Source organism: Patagioenas fasciata, chromosome 1 (assembly GCF_037038585.1).
Source record: "Patagioenas fasciata isolate bPatFas1 chromosome 1, bPatFas1.hap1, whole genome shotgun sequence".
NCBI classification, from domain to species: Eukaryota; Metazoa; Chordata; class Aves; order Columbiformes; family Columbidae; genus Patagioenas; species Patagioenas fasciata.
In genome coordinates this window covers 26,619,571-26,643,530 of record NC_092520.1, presented here as the reverse complement: position 1 = coordinate 26,643,530, position 23,960 = coordinate 26,619,571, and the positions used below count along the sequence as shown (strand labels likewise).

Sequence of the window (23,960 nt, the reverse complement as noted above, 5' to 3'; positions counted from 1 at the left end):
CTAGGATAACTGCTCATGATTATCATCCAGATAACGATGATCTAGTCTTAATGACACAAAAGTGATGATAACCCTAGTGCAAAATTTTCTGTTTACAGTAACAAGAATTTTTATATCCTATACTTTTAAAAAGCCTGATGACTCTATGATCATCTGACCTAAAACTGCTATCTTTTTTCTATTTGTATGGATATCAATTGATAACAGTTGGTATATCACATCTAATCAACTGCAAGCTTGGATGGAGCATTCTAGCATCAGAAAAGAGAATGGAACCGATTTTGGTGAAATTAAGGAAAAGAAAGAGGAGAATGCAGAACTGACATCTGGTTAGCACATCAGCACACCCATCAGGTGTAAGCAGCTTTCTAATTACCTACTGATGAAACAACCATTGATAATAGCCAGTAACACCTTCCATAGCCAGTAATGTTCGAAACTTGATGTACTAGGAGGCTGGTTTTCATGTCAAAAAGAAACATAACTACCTGGAGACTGTAGCACTTTTCATATGTGAAAATACAGAGGGGGATAGGAAAGTGTCATAAAAGCAGCTGACGGTGTCAAAGATGGACGCAAGGAACACCCTTTGCAGAGAGCTCAGTCTATAGCAGAAATAGTTATAAATAAGCAAAAATAAGGGTAGCCATGACAGAAAATGAGGAATCCCATGCATCTTGATTGGTAGGAAGAAGGAAATAGAAATATTTTCTCTTCAAGTATTCATCCGTGTCTTCCTTGAAGTAAAACAGAACACAGAAATGTGAAACATTCATGGCAAGGCCATCATTTCATGTCACAAATTTGTAACTTATCAGACTCCTACTCTCATTTCAGGGACTCCTTCCACTGAAATCATATGAGGATAGGTGTACACCCTCCATAATATGTTCCATTTCCTCGTTCCAGGCTCCCAAGGGCTCTAGTTCTGTAGCCCTTGTGCTTCTTCCCATTTGCACTTGTTTCAGATTAAGCAGGAAATATTTTTTTTTTTTTCCCCCTGTTATGCAAAACACAATCTTCACAGTTTACTGTCAGCGTTATGGAGTCAATAGTAGAGAATGATAAAAACAGATCAGACCTAAAGGACGACAGATCCATTTCTGCCTATGAGGAAAAACTGTCAGAATGCAATCTCTGGTTTATGAAGATCCCACATGATCAAAAGCTGTAGGAGAAGTTAAGGAAGAATCATCATCCCTGTCCTGCATAACTTGTTCTACGCAGACCAAAAAAAAAAAAAATCATTGCAACAATCTTCTGGTTTTTAAATTTGTGTGATCCTCTGTTATAGGAAGTCCAGCTTGACTCAATTGTTTCACTGCTTCTGGCTTGGTGCAGGCACTAAAATAATTGCCTTCACCTGACAGTATATAGTCTGATAGACAAAAAATAAAAGGAGGAGGAAGAGAATGTTCTTCTCCTGTTTTACAGACAGAAGGCACAAACTGGTTGAGGTATCTTCACAAAATCAAATATAGAATTTGTAGTGTAAATCAGAGTAAAGATCAATTTCCTAAGTTCCAGATGCACTAACAACTGCCTTTATTCTTCCTCTTTACGATTTTGCAGGATATGACAGGGGATTTTTAGAGTATGCACAATTTCACTAGTTTTAACACAATGAGTAACAAAATTTATAACAAGTCTTGAAAATAATGGTTTCTTTGAGGAGAGCACACAAATCTATTTTCAGTTCATTTCCCCCCCAATAAGAAAAAAACCCAAACAACTCCAATAAGAAAAAGTATTTGCAATTCAAACTAAAACTGTTGCCTGCATTCTTCAGCTGCAGATAAGTTCTTCCTATACCATTTGTATCAAATGCCATTAAGGAAGCTAATGTAATTACTAAAATACAAGTGGATATTTCCTGCATACAGAAAGGTTAAAAAGGCCATTGTTCAACTGAATAGAGTATGTGCTCTTCATATTTGCTATTCTTAGTACTTTTCTTCATGGTCTATTCTCTGTCCATTAAATACAGCCACCAAAATTCAGCAATTTGATGGCAACAATGACCACATATATGGATGCAAAAACTGGGAGCATCGAGTGCATGACCTTAGCTAGTCTGGAATAAATGATGTATGTCAGGCAATTATCTTGAAATGCTCTGGTTTACTTGACTTCTTTTTCAGTGTTCTTCTGTTGGCACAAAGATATGCTAATTATTTCTTTTCACTATGACTTATTAATGTCTAAAAAAAGATTCATTTCAACTATACTATTTTAGTCATGCCTGTGGCATTAATGAAGTCATGGGTTCAAAACCTTGGAGTCACCATGTTGAACTAGTCAGTGTGAATTTCTATGTTGAAGAAATATAATGTAGGCTGATAAAATCATTTAAAAAAAATCCTTATGAAATAAGATGGTTTTGATGGTTTTGAACTTTTTAGTATTATTAATACAATGTGTGTACGAGTCTAACTGAATACCACCACAATTTCATCTGGTCTTTATCAAGGGTTGCCTGCATTTTCTTTCAATGATTTTACTTTGTGTCAACTTAAGCCCTTATTGGAACTGGAATCAATTGCAATATTAAGAAAAACAAAAGTTAAATGTTTTTATATCTTACATTCGACTCAGAAATAAAGATGCAATTAACTATACTTTAGAGCCTGCAGAAATGTTTCACTCAATTATAGCTTCTACTTATTTGAAAGTCTAAGGTATGGCTAAACAAAAAGCTTGAGAAAGTTTAATCCACTTAACCCAGTTCACAGCAAAAACTTGGACTTTATTACTCCTGTACAGTGTGTTATCAACACTACAGGAGATTTGCACAGAAAAAAAATGCATATGGCAAAATAATGACATGCTGTTATATGCATCATTTTATTAACATATGAAAAGTGCATAAAATGTACTTCAAAAAGGGCATAAGGATCTAAAACTAGACCAAAAAATCTGAAAATATTAGAATTCTCCTTTTTAACTTGTATTTTATAAGGTCAGCTACCTTCTGTCTACTACTGATATAGCCTTCCATGTATTTTAAACAAAACTGTATTGTTTCAAATTGTTTACTGTAATTACTAATAACTCATACTGTGGTAAGTTGTGGTTTAACCTGACAGGCAGCTAAGTACCACACACAGCCATTCGCTCACTTGCCCTGGAAAAAAAAAAGAAAAAAAAAAAAGAAAAAGAAAGGTAAACCTCATGGATTAAAATAAAGGTAGTTTAATAGGACAGAAAGAGAAAGTAATAATGATAATAATAAAAAACAATAATAATAATTATAGGAAAAGAATATATAATAGTGATGCACAATGCAATTGCTCACCACCTGTTGACCAATACCCAGCCAGTTCCCAAGCAGCAGTTGCCCGTCCTCCCCCAGACAACTCCACCAAGTTTATATACTGAGCATGACATCATACGGCATGGAATATCCCTTTGGCCAGTTCGATTCAGCTCTTGGCTATGTCCTCTCTCTGCTTCTTGTGCACCTCCTCACTGGCAGAAAGAGCATGAGAAGCTGAAAAGGCCTTGACTTAGTATGAGCACTACTTAGCAACAATTAAAACATCAATGTGTTATCAACATCAGTCTCATGCTAAATCCAAAACACGGCAGTATAAGAGCTACTAGGAAGAAAATTAACTCTATCCCAGCCAGAACCAGGACATGGTAATTTTGCCCATAATCCTCGCAGATTTCTGTGCCAAGAAACAGAGCAGGAATTTTCCACCAGTAATTGCTACTCATGAATTGTGTCTCCATTTTTGATAGACTATGTCCTTACACTCTGTTCAACATTTGTTAGGAATGGTATGACAAAGTTTCAAGAACAGTTCATGCTGGTGACAGATGCTAAAGCATGTTCTGGCTCTGACAGTATTAGGAAAAAAGTGATGGTGATCTTTTGAATGGAAATGCAAGTTTTCCTTGAAGTTTATTTGTTCTTGCAAAATGTCTTCTGCCAGCAAAATCTTATGGAAAAAGTTTTTTTTGAAATGTTTTGCTAAATCCAACTTTGAATCAAAGAAAAAAACTTGGGATATCTTTTTTGACCATTCATTAAAATTACCTGGATAGTTTAAATCTACATTATTTCCTGTCTGTCATATAGTATTCAGAGAAACCTAGATTCAAATTGATGGTTTTAATCAATTATCAAGTGAGTTCACTACAGAACTGGAAAGATACAATGGAGGGAAAAGTAAAGATAGGTGAAAAGTTTGAAAGTAAATGCTAAGTATGTAAAACTATTAGCTGAAATGACAGATATTCCACGCAAAGCAACTATTAAAAAACAAAAAGGCAAAAAACCCAAGATGTGTATTAAATATAATGCAATATTTTGCAAGAAAAAACCCTCAAAACTGTTTTTAGAGCCATACGTATGTCACATACTTTGTAGACATTTAAATTACACTAATGCTCTCAATTTCTGAAAAGCAAAGGCTGGCAAATATTCAGCAATTAAAGAAAGTCTGCAGATGGAAATCACAGTCATGTGTTTCCATCTCCTCTAAAGTCCTCTTTTAGACAATGAGTCAAAACAAATAAACCAGTGATCACAGTGCACTGCAGCTGATTTAATTAAAACACCTCTAATCTTGAAAATATCTATAAAATTGTACTATTGGTTTTCTATCAAAGTCTACCTCAGTTTCAGGTAGACTTGAGTAACTTCTAAACATTTTATTTTGGTGGAAACCTGGAAAAGCTAAAAAATAAACTACACTGGAAAATCCAAACATCTTATTTATTTAGAAAGAATCTAAATGAAATTTTTTTTTTTTTTTTCCCCAAACACTCAACAATGCACTGTGAAAATTAAAACATGATCCTGAAAGTCTTCTAATTCCTCCCATATCCAGCTATTACTCAAATAAGTGGCTCAAAGTTACGGCTAAATTTTTGCCACAGCTGCTGCCCTAGATTTTATTTTAGTGGATGGAGTAAGAAAAAAAAAAAATGAAAAAGCCATTTAAAATTAATTTAAAACTTGAAAAGGTAAAAGATTTTCAAGATTTGTCATGTCATGTTCTCTCAAGATGTCATTCCTTTCCTGATGAAGTTGCTCTTTTTGTGATTAAATTTGTAGAAAAACTACTAAATGAAAATTTATACCAAAGAAGTTGCCTATATTCAACACATATCGGAAAAAACAACTATTCTAAGATTTTATGTTCTACTGATTCCTTGCAATTTTGTTATTTAAATGAAGAAACACAGAGTCATAGAATGGCTTGAGTTGGAAGAGTCTTTGAAGATCATCCAGTTCCAACTCTCCTGTTATGGGCAGAGACACCTTACATAGATCAGTTTGTTCAAAGTTCCATCCAGCTTGGCCTTGACGCTTCCAGGGATGGGGCATCCAGAGCTTCTCTGGGCAGCCTGTTTCAGTGTCTCACACCCCCTTGGTAAGGAATTTCTTCCTTATAGCTAATCTAAATCTATTATTTTTTCAGTTTAAAGCCATCATCCCTTGTCCTGTCACCACATGCCCTTATAAAAAGGCCCTCTCCATCTTTCTTATAAGTCCTCTTTAGATATTGGAAGGCTGCTATCAGGTCTTCCCGGAGTATTCTCTTCTTCAGGCTGAACAACCCCAACTCTCTCGTTCTGTCTTAATAGGAGCTGCAGTCCTCTGACTATCTTTGTGGCCCTGCTCTGGACTTGCTCCAACAGGTTCATGCCCCTCTTATGTTGGGGGCCCCAGAGCTGAATGCAGTACTCCAGGTGGGGTCTCAGCTGAGCAGAGTAGATGGGAAGAATCACCTCCCTCAATCTCTGATCGTGCTTCTTCTGATGCAGCCCAGGATACAGCTGGCTTTCTGGGCTGAAAGTGCACATTGCCAGGTCATGTTGAGCTTCCCATCAACCAACACCCCCAAGCCCTTCTCCTCAGGGCTGCTCTCAAAACGTTCTCTGCCCAGCCTGTGTTTGTGCTTGGGATTGCCCTGACCCATGTGCAGGAACTTGTACTTCATGAGGCTCGCATGGTCCGCCTCTCAAGTCTGTTCAGGTGCCTCTGGATGGCATCCCGTCTCTCAGGCGTGGCAACCGCACCACTCAACTTAGTGTCACCAGCAAACTTGCTGAAGGTGCACTCGATCCCACTGTCTGTGTCACTGACAAAGATGTTAAATAGCACTGGTCCCAATACTGACCCCTGAGGAATGCCACTCGTCACTGGTCTCCACTTGGACATTGAGCCTTTGGCCACAGCTCTTTGAGTGTGACCATCCAGCCAATTCTTTATCCACCAAGCGGTCCATTCATCAAATCCATGTCTCTCCAATCTAGAGACAAGAGTATTGTGTGGGACAGTGTGAAGTGCTTTGCACAAGTCCCAATAGATGATGTTAGTTGCTCTTTCCTTATCCACCAATACTAGAACCCCGTTGTAGAAGGCCACCAAGTTTGTCAGGCACAATATGACCTTAAGTGAAGCCATGCTGGCTTTCATCAGTGATCTCCTTATTTTGCATGTGCCTTAGCATAGTTTCCAGGAGGATCTCCTCCATGATCTCACTGGGCACATAGGTGAGACTGACTGGCCTGTAGCCCTCCAGATCTTCATTTTATTCTCTTTTAAAAACGGGAGTTAAGTTTTCCATTTACCAGCCAGTGGGAACTCCACTGGACTCCCTCAACTTCTCAAACATCATGGATAGTGGCTTAGCATCTTCATTCACTGATTCCCTCAGGACTTGTGGATGCATCTCATTGGGTGCCATGGACTTGTGCACCTCCAGGTTCCCTAGATGGTCTTGAACCTGATCTCATACAGCGGGCACCTCTTCATTCTTCCATTCCCTGCCTTCGCCTTCTGCAACTTGGGCAGTATGGCTAGAGCACTCTATCCTCTCTTCTACTCTGTGGTAGAACATCTACCCCTCCTTTCTCTTTTTTTCTTAGTCCTTCACCTCCTCTTCTCAAATCCATGTTACAGGAAATACATTTTGCAAGAATTACCTCAACAGTGAATTATTTTCAAAGAAGTATACAGGCAGAAATCAGAACATTCATTTCAGTCACCAACACAAGCAAATGCTTATACTTTGTACCTTCACTACACCTTAGGATGGTTTCTCTTCATTTCAAGAACCTTTTCCAATTCTAAAGTGACATCTTAGACAAGACAGATGACAAGTATCATCCCAAATGACAGTCTCTAGACTGTCATATACTATATCTCTATACTTTCCCTGAAAATGCAACAAAGGACTATATTTCAAACAGATTACACAATGTTATTTTTTTTCCTTAGGTATGAGGTAGGTTTTATTTTGCTCCTGAAATTTAGCAACTTTTCCTCAGCTTTGGTGTATAACTTATTCTTGTTTGATGCCCTATTTTCTTACTCATTCTTTACTGATCCTTCTTACTTCCCTATATTTCTCTTCTTTGGCAACCTTGGGGCCGTACTGAAAGACCAGTGAGTGAACCAGTGCAGCTACAAATAGAAAGTATAACAAAACCTCACAGACTCATGCAGCTTCTTAAATTTCTAATGCCAAGATGACCATTATTTTAACTAGGTGTGATTTCTTGAGTAGCATAACCCACCTGCTAATTTTTTTATCTGGTTGAACAAAATGTTGGTGAACTAATATTTTCTTTAGATGGTAATTATTTTCTGAGAATTGATAACAAGAAAAGAAAATTAATCTCCACACTGAACTTTGCTGATCTTAGTTGGTAGCCCTCAGATCTTGCTCCCACCCTGAAGTCCTACTGACAAATGGTAATCATTCTAAAATAGTGTCTCTGCAAACACAGAGCTGTACCACTGTCACAGATCTCTTGAAATAACTTGTATTTCTTGTGTTTCAGTTTTCTTTATTTACTTGACAGTAACATTGTTATGGGCTCTCCCTAGACCTGCTTTGACATCAGTTTGCCATCTTAATCTGACATATCACAGCTGTCTCTGTTGTCTGACAAGTTCTTTCAGCATGAGGGTTTCCCATTGCAAGAAAATCTCCACAGACAACATCACTAGTAATATAAAAACATTGGATCATAAAATTCCACAAACCAACATACAAAAATAAGATGTGATATAAGACAATATATGTTTAGCAGGTTGGGTTTTTTGGGAGAAGTAAATTTTAACATATAGTTAAACTGAATACAGTAAAGATATATTTTCATCATCCATGCAAAAAGAATCCCAGGTCTGTAGGAAGTCTGCTAGCATCTAGATAAATCAAGCTTGATGGTTCGTTAATGTTTATGCTATTGTTAACATATTTTTCCTACAAAAAACAAAGGGCTCTATAAATAGATGTATTTTTAAGATTCAAGTTAGTAGTTTCTCAAGTTAATTGATTCAAGAGTTTTTGTGGAATATTCTTTGTTTATGCCTTAAAGGCAAGGAAACAAGCAACTTCATACCCAACAGGATGAACTGTAGAGATGCCTTTAAATCATCAAGACAAGTATGGGAGTTTTGTTAAACTCAGTCAGTAATTAAAAGGTTTCAGTCTGGGTCATAAGAGCAGGTGATAAGTAGACACAGAGTTAAGGAATATGGAAGGAGAAGCTGTGACCAGCCCTAAAGAGATTAGTTTTGTAAAGAAGCTGGACGTAGAGCTCAAGCTACATGGAAAAGTATTATTAGACTACACCTCATGAGAAATACGTATTTCAGGGCAAAATCTGATACAGAGATGTTATTTGCAACTTATAGTTTATCAGTTAAGAAATTCTCTGGAAAAGGCTGCTGGGATAATAAAGTAGATTGATTCCATTTTTAAGCCTCTAGAGGACAAAGGGTGGGGCAAATACCAGCCTAACTGTTTCAAGTCCAAAATCAGGCAGAGTCTCCTGCTGAGTTCTGAATGATGAATTAAGTGGAATAAGAACCAGAGAACCTCCGCCTGTGGGGAGCTTCAGTCACAGCATGAACATCCTGTAGATACTGAATACCTTTTTGGCACACCACCTCATTTTTCTTTGGACCTGGACAGTAGAAGAGAAAATAATACGGGGGGAAAAAGGTGGCTTTTCTAAAAAAAACACAACACTTGTACAACTTAGTCCAGTGTTACCATGCATCACTGCTGTATACCTGATATGATGAGTCCATCTACAGGCTGTGTTACAGTAGTGCCTGTATACGTTAAGAACTTTCTCAATAACATTTTAAAATTAGTTCCTTGAAATAACATTAAATAGATCTCTTGCTACTCTTTTTGTATTGTCAGGCAAATTTATTAAAGAAAAAAAAGGGAAAGAAGATTATTTTCCATGAAAGCTGAAAGTTAGAATGAAGAAGACAGAGGGATGTCTGATTTGGATGATATTAAGACAAAGGAGTATGAAGTAACGAGGGAGGTCCTTTCTAGGCTTTATGGCTTGCAAATAGAATACAGGTTACTAGCTTGAAAAAGAAACTTCTGAGAAAGTGCCCAATGTTGTGACCTGAGGACCACAAATAACTCCTTTTCTCACACTTTAAAGGCTGCAATATTTTCTTCATTTCCTATGTGCTGTAAAAGCAATTGGTATTGTTTAGTTTCTAATTATATAATTGTTATAGTAGCACTTTCAAGAGAAATTCAGTAACTTCGAACATCTAGTGGCTTCTATATTGTCAACAAAAACTTTCAGAGCTTCTTTTTGGCAAACCTGACTACAGTGTTACCAGCCTTTGTTTTCCTGATGTATTTATTATTATTTTTTTTTTAATCGTGCACTCTCTTAGCACCTTCTGTTGAATATATGTAGTTAATTCTAACCTTTAGAATTACTCTCACATTTTCAGTTATTTTTTCTCCATTGATAAAGCAACAGAACCACCCCATTTTCTGCCTAAAAGGAACTCCATAAATTTTGGATTGTAGAGATATCTTGATTATTAATTAATGTAGTAATGATAATCTAATCAAAAACATATAATCTGAGTGCTAACAACAATTTCTATCCTTAAGTTACGCTGGGACCACACAAGCCAAAGACAAAGGAGAGGGCATGAGCAGTTAACCCCTGTTACATAGGCTAATACATCTTAGTAACTGTCCAATTCATTAGACAAGGATAGAGTGGTTCATATGTGCAATTAATTATTGGCAGGTTTACTTTCAAAAAGGTGCCAGATGCTATGCATTTCCTAGTTGCTATCGGGATCGCTGATCTATGGTGTTTCCTGCCATGTTAAACATCTGTTCAGAACATACTTCTGCACACAGGAACTTCAGTAATTCAAGAGTTAAAACTTCAAAATTGAGTGAGTGTGCATCCTCTTCACTTTCTGGTGTTTGTAATGATACCCCTTTAAAGGCATCGTAAAGAAATATTATATGAAAGAAAAATGTTCTGTAATTGGTCATTATAGTTTGAAGATTTCACTGTGTATAAGCAACTCAGACTTCTGCTGCGGCACCTGCTCTTCAGTTCCTCCTCTCAGTGCCAGTATTGGGATCTGCCTTGTCACTAGTAGCACGTTCTGAAAAACTGTAGAAGCTGCGAAGCTTTGAACCTTGACTCTGCTGGAGCATGCATAAATAAATAGGCAGATTTTAATATCCATTTAACCTTTCATCATTTCTTTGTTCCTACCATACAGACTTCTGGAAAACTAGTGTTGTTTTCCGTCTCCATGTATATCTGAGTCACAGATGTTTTTTTAGTAACAAACACTTTCAGTCTTGAAGTGTTCGCAGAAACATAAGTGTACTGTGGAGCTTTTCAGTAAGACACTTAGAGCTAATAATAGAGAATTTCTTAAATTTCTTACAAGCCTATACATAGCAGTTTGAAATTAATGATTTTTTTTTTCCTGTTTATGAAGGGATTACAAAATGTAGGCAAGTTTTCAATCAGCAGCAGCATTTTAAATTCTAGCTATTGGAGGATTTCAAGGATATTTGTGTCCTGTTTCAAAACGACCTATTGTTTTCATCATAGTAAAAACCAAATCTTGCAATTACTTGCAGAAATTCATAAAGTAGAAAAGTAAAATACATGGAAAACATCCTCACAGTGCAAATCAACACTCAAAGCTTGTAACACTATAAAGGTATTGTTAGTGATGATTAATGTTTTTAAACTTAGTGAAGAAAAGCATTATCTGTAACTCATTATTCCAACCTCATCATGTAAACAGGGCTTGTTTGCGGACAGTCATGCGATTTCACTGGGAACTTTTTACAAGTCTTTACATTGAAAGATAAAAAGAAATCTATGGACAGGAATCCTACTGCCACAAACTACGGAAAACTTCCTTCCAGAGGACTGGGTCAAGCAATTCACTGCTTTAACTGCACTGTGCCAAGTCTGCAGCATCACCTCTTATTAGATATAGAAGAATGTACCAAGACACGTAGGGCATGTGGAAAGAAAGGAGAGGGAGGTGGCACAGCAGAGAAGAAATATATTACGAAGTCCTTAGCCTTGAAAAATCTATTCAGAGTTCCTGCTCCAGTACAACCCAAACAATCCATAAGATGCCTGACTCTGACTGGCCAGAGCGATCACGTCCAGTGAGACACACACCGTAAATGGCACCAGCCTGACTGCTCCCTGCCATTCTCCCCACAGAAACATTTTTAACATTCACCTTGATTTCTAACAGGGATTGTCTGATGTCTAGTAGGGTCAAGTTCCTACTTCTCTCTCTCTCTCTCTTAGTCCTGTTCCTGTTCCTCACAGTGTTGCACCGACACAGTACATTACATAGGTTCAAATAAACCAGATGAGATTTTTTGAGTTACTTTTAAGTTTTCCATCTATTCACTACATGATGATGGCATACCTCAAAAGATAGTGCAGAGGAAATATTGAAGCTGATTAAGAAATGCACATGTAACTACTGCCTCAGCCAAGCCACTATAGAGTATCTTTTCTTTAAACAGATAGTTATATTTGTGAATATTGTGTAAAAATAGCATCTTTTAAGTGTTCTCTGTTTAACTGGATTAAACTGGCCAACACATTAAAAAGTTATCAAAAGAGTACAAGGCTGATCATCTTCACCCAGTGGGATCACATAAGTCTCTATTCGAAAAAAAAATCACATTAAATTATATGTATGACTATGCACACATAGACTGGCAAAGGTTCTCTGAAATCTGACGACCAAACTATGGCTAGTATGAGCCTTATATGAGGCTCGTCTGAACAGACAAATATCATTATGCAGAGAAAGGAGAATATGTCTCATACTAAAATGAGCTTTAAGGTAATGATTAAAGAACTTCTTAAATAAAAATAAAAATAGGTTTAATATACACACACACACAAATACATTAAAAAAATCAGAAGAAAGGTTTATTTCATACAGTGACTTGAACAGTTACCATCTTTGATGACTCAAGGGAAGTTGATATATTCTCAACTACATCTGCAGTTGAAATGCAGTCAACTGCAGAACAAAGAAAACCCCTTTTTTGCTGATCCCTGCAGGCAGTTGGCTGACACTGAAGTACATCTGTCCATGACCATGTGAACAAATGCAGTGATGGTAACATTAGAGCAAATTAAGGTTAATGCAGACTATCATTCCTGGCAGGGCATGGCACAGAAGGAACAGGGATTCACAGACTCCAAAGCCACAAAAAAGCTCCAAAACCATTCAGCAAATACATGACATTTTTCCTCCCAAGAAGCTGGATTGAAGACTATATTTAGAAAGAATGTTTAAAACAGTCATAAAGACTATGAGTAATATTGATCTCAATACTTGATAGTAAGTCCTAGTAAAGTCTTCCAGTGTTATTTACCTGTGTGAGGCACTCTATTGGTAGAAAGACTAAGACATCCTGTAATATTGAACTGCTTTTATCTTCTCTCTTTGGTACATTGAACAAATCAAGCTCTTTACCTTGTACTTCATGGAGTTTATCTCCAGTCTATCAATCACTCTTGTGCCCTGATCTTTTGTTCCCTCTGCAATTTGGACAAAGCATTCTTGAAGTGCTGACTACAGAAAAAGATGGTAGGAGTTTTACTGAAGCTGTGCACAGAAATGAAATCACTTCCTCATCTATTCTTCCCAGGTATCCAAGTATTGGACAAGTCTTTGTTGCCTCAGCACTGAGCTAGGAGAGCCTAGAGTACACTGGTTATTGTAACAATCCCTACATTCTTTGAGTGGTGTTGTCCCTCATCTTCTACCCCCTAGTTACAGTCTATATTCTTTGTTCCTAGAGATTGGACTCAGTATTTGGCTGTGTTGAAACCTGGCTTTTTCTTGAGTTGTGATTATTCCACAAAATGATTCAACACATCTCTCCAGTGGAATGCCTTTGCTTCTCATTTTTTATATCTCCATCTAAGCAGTTAGCTTTGTCAGGAACAATTCTGCATGATAATATAGGCTGTTAAAAATATCAAAGTAGGATCAAAAAGTGGCTTATACAAATTCCAGCACTATGTTAATTCCACTCAATGCAAATTGTAAAATGGTAACACTTTTTTTTTTTTTTTTTTTTATTCCCTTTCTCTTTTACTTGCTAATATTTACCCATTTATTTGTTTTGTTCAGAACATTGGATACAAGCTGTGCTACAGACTGGTAAGCAACTACCAGAACTCTGATTAGTTGAAAGAAAATATGCCTGGACACACAAACAAAAAGATGTTGGATGTGGTAGGGTGAGATAGAAGGATGAAAGAACAATATGAACAGGAAAATGAAGTTCTGCAAGAGCATGCAATCTCTCTGCTTTATAGCATCTGTGCTGCTGAGCACAACACTAACACAAAGGTTCTGAAAAGCTTTTAAGAGAAAGCCAAGGGCCCTGTTAAGCACCAAAAAAAGCGATTTTGTTTTCTTTATTTTCTTATTTTTTTCCTTGAAAAAATATAAGGGATTTCCAGATTACTACAGCATCTTAGGAAAATGCTTGCCCTGTTTTTCCTAATACAAAACTCAGCATTGCTCAAGGAAATCAGAAACTAACTGTGCCAGTATTGGTAGATGCCACAGAGACACCACACTCATGGTCTTTGGGAGCTTCTAAAGTACAGAATCTTCAAATGGTTTGGGTTGGAAAGGCCCTTAATGATCATTTAGTACAATCCTCCTGCTATGGGCAGGGACACCTTTCACTAGACCAGGTTGCTCAAAGCCCCAAAGCTGTGGACACTGCCTCACAGCTTCTCTAGGCAGCCAGTTCCATGCCTCACCACCTTCATTCAGCACCCAGCTTCTATCTGTGTTTTCCAAAGGAATATTTTGACCAATTTTTCAACTGTTTCAAGAAGCCTCCTGTCAAATATCATACAAAATGTATCCATCACCACTTCTGCTGAATATTCTTTACCTATGTGGTGAGTTAATGAGGAGAAACAGATTCTGCTCCTATGGGCATGAAAAAGTTTGTTTCGTCAGATTTGAATTGTGCGTTTGTCAGAAGCACATCAAACATATGCCAAAGAATTCGTAAGAGCTCTTTTGGAGAAGGGCTATCTGGCTGACCTTCTACCCATGTAAAGATACAGGAAAATGAAAAGCATTGGTAACATTTGTTTGGTATCCCACTAAAGAGAAGGGAAAGCATTGTGTGTGACTATGTTTCCATCTTGGACATATTGTAACTGTTCAGGATACTCCAAGAATAGCTGTGGTGAAAATACTTTCACCCATCTGTGCTTGACAAAAAGAGGATATAACTTTTCTTTCAGATACAGATCAGATTACACTTGCCTGTAACATTTTCACCTAAAAGCTAGAATACTGTAATGCACTTTAGATGGAGGGCATTCACAGACCATATGGAAACTAGAGTTAGTGAAAACATATCTGTGCAAGTGTTAAATGGAACTCCACAATGAGAATTGCTAAGCTTAAATATGTGACTTAGACATATTGCATGTTTGTTTCCAATTAGATTCTATACAGAAAATTTTAACCTATGCAACTTCTGTTCTTGAAGGCATTGGAAGAACCTCAGTTATGAACCACAACAGTGCTGATCTGGTTTTGGTACACTTTGTTTGAAACTATTTGACTAAAAATTGATTCTTATTTTACCTATCATGGAGGACACTTATTCTGGGAAGTTGAAATATTTAGAATATAGTAAGATACCTTGAAGAAAGAACTGGTTGTGAAAAATGGGGCAAAAATGAGTACCTTTTCTGTAAGTAAACAGTCAAAGAGTTTTACCAATAAATATGTTCTGCAGTGTTCGATCACTAATGATAGAGCTCCTCTGCTACTGGTCACATTTTGGAATTTACATGAACAAACATGAAAAATTAACAATTTTGAGTACGAGTGGTCCAAGTTTTTTATCTACTAATTCTTACACACACACATGACCAAAAGCACTAGAAAGAGCTTCAGAAAAAAAGCACATGCCATCAAGGATGCCTTTAGTTATTCAGATTTCAGCACAATCTGATAGGAGAAAGGCTTCATATCATATGGAGGTTTGAAAGACAGCAAGAGGAGGGAAGGTATTTTTATGTTTTAAGCTTGAATAATCAGAAGAAAAAGGACATGCTTCATAGAACACAACAGAGATTTTTGTGGACATCAATTTGAAAAACAGAAAGGACCTTCAGACTTGATTAAACAAAGTTTATTTGTTCCTTTTTAATTGTTACAACTAAAACCTTTTACAGATAAAGCAACAAATTAAACTATTTCATATAAAACTATCAAGCTAATTATAATACTGCTTGTCAGTAGAAATCAAGTTTATATTAACAAAGTCCCACAGGAACTCTATGTACTCACATATCTTGAGCCATGCCACTAAAACCCTGTTTTGCAGAGTCATTATATGGAGAGCACTTTCAAGCACTTCAAGGACCAGCATTGGCTTTCAATAAACAATGACAGGAAATTCATCAAAGTAAATCAGGTAATGGACTAGGAGAAAATTTAGAATTCCCTTTTAAAGGGAACTCAACTAGGCAAGGATTCAGTTTAGTTGAGATCAAAAGTCTCACACAGGCATTGAAGAAAGGATGAGAAGTACACAATGACTGTAAAAGCAGATGAGTTGTCTGTTAAAAAGAAAAAATGGCCAACTATTTTAGAGGGAGCAAACAGAAATTCAAGTCCTGAGGCACACAATGTAAAAATATAAGCTGTGTTTGGATTGTTTTGTTTACAGATTACTATTTCAATATATTGGGAAGAAAGGACTAGTTCTTGGAAATCAGGAACTAGACAGCAATTGAAGAGAAGACTAGACATAACGTTAAGGAAACATGATGGGAAGGACAGTACTTATTTTGGAACTCAGTGTTTGGTTCACATACAATGATTCCTGAGACTGAAGTGGATCACTGAGTCATAGATGGGACGAAATTTGGAACATCCATCCAGATGGGTATCAGAAGAATCCTACAGCCAATAAAACCATGTTTCTGGACAGGCAATGAGATAAACTCATATGGACATACAGTAGTTATGTTCCTGTGGCTTCACACTCTTTATCATATGCTGGGAATTACTGGAGTCATGCTCACATCATGAATGCGACCAAAAGGCAAAGTCAGACAGCGTCAGTAAATAATTTTTTTAATCTATAAAAGAGCTTAGATGAAACCAAGACAATTTTACTTGTACGGTATAAAAAGCACAGTCCAATTAATCAATTGTCAAACAAAAAAAAAGGATAATGCTGCTACAAATGTAACAATCAACTATGCTGAAATAAGGGATTTAAGAATGGAATCCATTACATATCTTACAGCCATCTCAATGTTCTCAATAAGCATCTCAGACCATTAACTTCAGGTATCATTAAATGGGAACTGCAACTTACTCATAGCTGTAAAATAAACAGTATAAAAAGCCTGAAGTTTTTGAGAATCACTAAGCTTCTACACCATTCCTTGGTACTATTAAACAATAATAATATTAAACAATAATTAGACAAAAAAGGAAAAGGTTATTTAGTAGATTTCAGTTACAAGGTGCAAATATTTCTAGCATTAAGAACAAAAGAGGGCCAACGTTGTGGGATATAATAACTGAGACCATAGAAAGAATGTACAATAATATTTAGATAAAACACATATATAACAGGAGTTTTGGAATCTGAACACAAAGCTGTGTTTTCTCTATGTAGACTTTCACATGTTATAAGCTTTGCTGTAATTAGAATCTTTTATACAATTGTAGAATCATAGAATTGTTTAGGTTGGAAAAGACCTTTGAGATCATTGAGTCCAACCATAAACCTCTCATTAAGCAGCAATACTGTGTGTAAGAACAATTCTGAAAGGAAAAAGATATGTTCCTCTGGATATACAACTGGGCATCAATGCATGTTCATGCAAATTCCTTCATCACTATTTTATCTGCATTATTTTCTGCACAAGCTTAGCACATTCTGCATAATTTCTGCATTACTCACTGCCTCACTTAAAAGGTTTCATTATTTTCCCCAAATTTTGAGACTATGAAGTAGTAAAGACGATGCATAAAACCCCATAAAAATAATTGAAAGTGTTCAAGGGTATTTTTCTTTAAATATCACCACTTTTTATTCCCCTTTAGGAAAACTGTTTTATCTGCCCATACAAATCCAACTGACAGACCTGAGCAAATAGTGTCCCTACCAAATCTAGATGAATATATCAATAAAGTTGGAGCAGTCTTTAATTTACTTTCTTTGACTACACTTTTAAGTTATATTTTTCAATAGTTTTGCTAAGTCAGGATGAAAGACTTATACTGATATAACTGTTCTGAGGAAGAAAACAGAAATTGTAGAGAGGTTTTTGCGTTCCAAGATGATAAGATGTATATTCGTACACTATCTCAGGGGAAAAAAAGGGGGACAAAAGCTATCAGTGTTATATTCTTCAAACAAAGTTAAAGGCAAGGAAGCAAAATCACAGCATATTTACAATTGATTATTTATCAAAAATATTTAGATAAAGTCTTATGAAAACAAAACATTGTTCATATCAAATGACTAATAGCTAAAACAATATAATTTCGTAACAGAAATCATACCTTCAATCAGCAGCTCTTGCCCATGACTGCCCAACAGTGTTCGGGATAAGAAAGGGGCAAAGTCAACAAAAATTTCTCTCAGTAGAGGGGCCACCTTTTCTAGAGCTCTTTCAAGCTTTGCAGTGATACTGTGAAAAAACAGAGACCATGTTTGGAAGAACACTTAATAACAAAAATTAAATTATGTCAAATCATACTTGTTTTTAAAAGTTGCTGTAAGCTTCTGTAGAAAAAAGGATGACTGTAATTTGATTAAACTTTACAGTGTTTAAATGGCTTTCAGTAAACGCAAATGTCATGTCAGAGTCAGCAGTGTGGCAGTGTCATAAATTCTACAGCATTTACAGAATACTCCAAAACCAGTAAAAGTTTTGTTCTAATATTTGAACTTGATAAGAAAAATGCCAGATATTCAAGTGTAAGTCCGTTTCATCTATCTCAGCTTATGCACATCCCATCATTTTATATAAATTTGAAAGCTTGAAAAGAGAAGTTCTTATTCACCCAAGGCACTCATACTTGCTTTTTGTTGGAGTTTGCAAATAAAAACATCTGTTACTACAATCCTGGATAAGGGAGTGCATGAGGAAGTGTTCTAGCACAGGTATGAAGAAAATCAATATTCTTCAACCCTGAGGGAACATGATCCCAGGCAGATCACTTTGCTTTAGCATTTATACTTCTCTGCCTCCTGAGACTATACAGTCTTTGAAGCATGAATTGTTCCTTAATTTCTACTTGTACAATAAGAAGTAGTGTTGTGACTCCTGTTTGCTTTTTAAATACCAGTAATGATATTCCTTTGTCTAAGGATATAAACCTAGCAAAAATACAAATACAAGGACACGAATCAGCAGTACACTAAGGATTGTACCCTTTAGGAGACATTCTTCCCTTTCAAAACCTGACAGGGTATAATGTTCTGAAAGTCTTATGCCAAGACTAAAAACCTGCTTCGTTATCTCAAAGAAGTGAAATATAACTTAAAAATAGAAATTAAATTATGTACATATTCTGGTCTACTGAGAATATTTGCTGTTCTTTTCCAGGCTATAGGTGGCTGAAGGGGTTTTCTTTGTGCTTGAATTACGGTACTAAAATTTTATTGGTATTTTAAAGCACAGTTATAGGAAGAAGTTACATTTATTCACATGATCTAAGAGAATGAACACTGACATTTAAATTTTATGTTGTACCTGCTATCTATAAATACATGTGGACTTTTTAATTCAGATCACATGAAGATCCCTACATTTAAAAGGAAAGTTGACATAATAAACACATTGCAAGTTTTCCTTCATTAGCCTGAAATTATTTTACTGGATTCCTATAACTTATTTTCTTTCAATGTACTGCTTTGCAATTTCAAATTCAGATACTTACATTCTAGTATTCTAAAGGAGAGATTCATATGACCAGCCTTTATTTAAGATGATGAATTGAAACAAATTTCACTATGCTAAAGCCTCTATTGACTGTATTTGAAATATGATTAGATTAGAGTTTATAATTTGCAACATGAATCTACCCCAAGCTTTTGCTGCTAGAGGTGAAAGCCTACTAGATTAATCCAAACTTATCTAAACCATGTTTTAAAATATGCTCTCACTGTAAATTCGTTTAAAAGGCTTAATTTTAGAGTTCATTTAACGCTGAAAAATTTATATACAATTGAAAAAAATTCAAGCTCAAAATTGTTTAAATTAAGATCAATTTTTTCTAAGAATCAAGTAATATGGGAGGTGTGCATGTGCTATTAATCAACATTTTGGATGAGCTATGAACAAACACCTTGTTATCAAGTGGATAGCTGATAGATCTTGTGTATTATGGATCTGTTAATGGGCAACTGGGAATACCATTCTGTGAAAACATGAGATCAAAGTTTAGCACTGTTTAAAAATGCATATCAAAGGACAGAAATTAATATGTAGATGGAGAAAAAAATCTTTTTTACATAATTTTTTTACATAAATCTCTGGTGCATTTACATGTTGAAAACTGACTGAAGTTCTGGTTCTTCAATTTCCAAAAGAACAAGCAAAATTAAGAAAAATACGTATGCAGAGACACTAAATATGTTTTAGGGAAGCAGGTGGCCCATCTACTGCCTTTCCTGTACACACACACACGCACAGAGGAGCAAAGGAGGGAAGAGACCAATCTGATTCTACAGCTGTTTCTAACGTCTATTATACCTTCTAACACATCATGCAACCATCGGGGAACTCCCTGTGGAGACTGATGTAGCTAGTCATTTTCTCCTTGATCATTTGCACCTTTTTGGAGCGGAGCCAATAGTCCTCACGCTTTCAGCCTGGGCCTGCACCCATTGCTGTGACTCTACCTGCACCACTCCCCTGACACTTCAGATAGGACCAGCAAAAAAAAAGCGTTTTTTGCTCTGCATGTTAAATCACTGAAGCACAATTTTTTTTTTTTTTTTTTTTTTTTTTTTTTCCAGATTACCCAGGGCCCTTGATTTAAGTTTATTTCCTCTCTAGTTCACTAGGGAATTGAATTAAATTCTTTTGTTCATGAGCTTGGAAACTCAGGAACGGCTACCTTGGTTGCTGTCACCACTCCAATCTTAAAACCGCACATCAAAGTGGCTGGCCAACTAAGGGACACTTGACAACTCCTATACCCTGTATCAGCTTTTTAGGGCAGATAGATGTGCACCTTGTAAAGGTAAAAAATTCATTTTTGAAGTGTGCTGCAGCACAATCAAACACCTTTACAAAACAATGACCTATTTTACAAAGATATTTAAGAGGAATTTCAGGGGGCATTTTCCTGGCTGCCAGCCAGTGTAAGAGGTCTATTAGCTACCCCGTGGTCTGTGTTTCTTGCAACACCAACTCAGAGCTGGTTTTGTACTCTCCCATTTAAATAGGGCTTTTGTTTGCTTGGAAGAGCTTGTGCTTCTCCACTTGCTAGTGCTCCATTGCTAAGTTGTGCTTGCGTTCTAATTCTTATTATAATTATTGAGCAATGTAAAAAGCCAGAGAACTAAAAAATTACTTTTAATGTAATTTCAGTGTCTGGCATAGTTCTTAGAAGTTAGACTTTTCAGCGAAGTATTGTTTTAGTATACCCATTTTCAGTACCAAAAAGGTATACAAATACATATTGTACTACATCAATAACTACAATGCCTATTAAATGAGCTAAAATATATTTATATATTTTTTTTCTTTTTGTAGTATTTTGTATATCTGAAGTTGTTGTGGGAGGAGAAATTATAATTAATGTTAAAGGATAGAACTTGTGTACCTCATATTTTCAGCTGAATCCTCTGGCATTGGAGCAACAGTTTGGACAGCTGGGAGATTTTTGCTGGTAGCACCATTCACAAAGCTGGATGACGAAGAGGAAGAAGAAGATCCTGAGTCTACCGCACCTGTCCCCCCAAAAATAAAGATCTTAATTCAGCCTGAAGAAACATAAGTTTTAGAGATTTTTAATATAGTCCTTGTCTTAGTCATCTACTTTTAAATAAGGAAATAATGTTATTTATTCTAAAACAATTAAAACCATTCAATATGATTATCATATAAATTAATTCCTTATGTTGCTAGTATAACAATAGTAAGCTTAAAAAGCTATTGAAAATCAGGCAAAACAAATCCTTACCTCATTTTCATTATTCCCAAATTATATTCCAAAGATGAAAACATTTTTACATCATCCTGTAAAGCAAGATCTTTCTAAAACAAAGGTATATTTAAGATGAGGTTGAGTGGAGAATAGAAGTTAAACTATTTTTTTTAAATACATATATGCACACACTTCTTGGCTGCCCAGTTCTATTACTGACAGAAAATAAAATGAGAACTAAAAAAATGACAGAGAAGATAGAAAATGTGTATTCCTTCAGGAAGTAATGGAGAAAACTAGTGTCTGAGGGGTATTAAAACTAATTTTATATTTTTTCTTTCCTTCCTAGACTCAAGGAGAATTTTAAGGTCTTAAAAGTAGGGAGGGCAGTAGGGGTATCATTTCAATGGGTTGTGAACAGCTGCCGAGAGAAGAGATGCAGACAGAGCACACATTTATACTTTATGTGATCTGGGTCAGAGCTAAGGGCTAAACTTAGACTCTAAATGCCAATCTATCATGTTTGCTGAAACGGCACTGTGAGTTCAGCCTCTCTGAAGCAAACCAGCAAAGGCTCAGCGTGGCCATGAACAGTAGCGAGATCACTGTGATAAATGCTCTCCCTTTTCCGCCGCACAGACCCTGTGCAACACGTCAGGGCAGGAGAGGGAGCGACCAACAGCCTTGGAGCTGGAGCGCAAAGCCTGAGGGCCTGCAACGCTGCTGGAGACCAGGGCCACGGGCAACAGGGTCTATCCAAGTTACCAACGAGGGCTGGCGAACCCCACTTTCGAGATTCATTGTGATTTTTAAAGATAAAAGAATTCAGATAAAAACCAGAATTTTGACATCCAAAACAGTATCAAAATGCAGCAGGATTTGCTGGGTTTGTTGATAGTAGAGTAGCTGGTGAGGCTCAGGAATTAGACTAGGAACTGATTAAGTCTGCTGTTTAATAATGTGAGTGGGAGGTGGATTGTGGCTTACACTGTAGGTTCTGACTTGGACTAAATAGAAATTGTAAACGTGCCCAAATGTACTGAGAAGTAAGCACAAAAATATAAGGTAGGCTGTCTCTCCCAGACTAGGAATCACAGCAATTTAGCTGGGAATAGGGTAGCTTAAAAAAGATAAAGGTTTCATATGTATGTGTACATGTGTGCATGTGTGTATATATATATATATTAATATTATAGATCTATATTATCTACATATTTATAGTAATATATACATAGGTAGCACATATTGTTATTGCTTCTTCCCTTTTCCTTCCAAAGTCAAATCTTCTTAATTAAGGTTGTTGTTTAACAATGCAGTTGCTAACTTGTTTAACCAGTTAGGCTCCTAGAAGAGAAGGTCAAACAGACCTAGAACTACTGAATTAACATAGAAGTGAGAATCAGGATATGAATTACATAAATCCAATCTAAAAGCTAGAAACCCAGTTTCTTACATAAAGAGACAAAGGAAGAGAATCTACCTCCCAAAAGATACATTCAAAGCACTACAAGGACTTCAGTTACACACATCAAATTACATCATGACAGGGACATTGACTATAACAGCAATGGCAGATGGAATGTAAACAGTGATTGCAATCCATGAATAACTGAAAAAACACCTTTTGCACAAGTTCAGCACAGAATTTACCTCAAAAATATAACTGTATTTCTAGAGTAACTATGACATAGTATAAAACCAACTGTAAATAGAAGGTTTGGGGGGACATCTAGTGTTTCTAAAAAATTGTATACTGTTTCTTTTTTACCATAAGAAAAAAAAGTACTGTTTGAAATGAAATCCTATATGCTACTTTAAAATCATTAATAACATAGATAATTTCACAGACTACAAGTACATAAACCAGAAAGTATCTGGATATTTCCTGTATATATCTCAAAATCTGATATATGTGATCACTGCTTTAGCTACCATAGGCATAGCTTAATTAAAAATGTCAAAATAAGCATTTTAATCTCATAGATATTTATGTTTTCATTGTGATACTACTTTTTTTTTCTGTCATTAATGTGTTTAGCATTTCTAAAATGTTGAGATAATAATTCATATTTAAAAAAAGGTTGGAGGGGAAGGAGCTTTCAAACTATTTCTTAAGAGAATTCGCCAATAAAGCTCGTTAATTCTGATTAATTCAGACATAAAAGGCTTTACCAAATACAACCACTAAAGAAGTTCAGTACACATGTAGTTCTAATTAAACCTGATACTTTCTGAAATTCCATTGAATCAATACTTTTCCTTTTATCAAGCTAAGAGACAAAAAAGAAAAAGAAGCTGTAAGATCTAACAAAAAAACCCAGCCACAGTGAATGTACCATGGTATCTGCAATACTGTCCTCTACTAAGAACAGTATCAGGGAAATGACTGATTTTTAAATGCAATTACTTACAAAGAAGAGCTACTACATTCCAGCAAAAACAGCTCAGATCTTTAATCAGT

General features: G+C 36.1%; 1 protein-coding gene across 14 annotated transcripts in view; it reads right to left on the bottom strand.

Annotated features, from left to right (window-relative positions):
- Positions 1 to 23,960, bottom strand: part of NBEA (neurobeachin) — a 480,010-nt gene that overhangs the window by 259,737 nt on the left and 196,313 nt on the right. For all 14 annotated transcript variants that reach the window (XM_071804835.1, XM_071804807.1, XM_071804804.1 and 11 more), the window contains 2 exons: positions 21,176 to 21,302; positions 17,900 to 18,027 (listed from right to left, as the gene is read on the bottom strand). In XM_071804835.1, the coding sequence (XP_071660936.1) occupies positions 17,900 to 18,027; positions 21,176 to 21,302 (255 nt within the window). The remainder of the gene's footprint in view (positions 1 to 17,899; positions 18,028 to 21,175; positions 21,303 to 23,960) is intronic.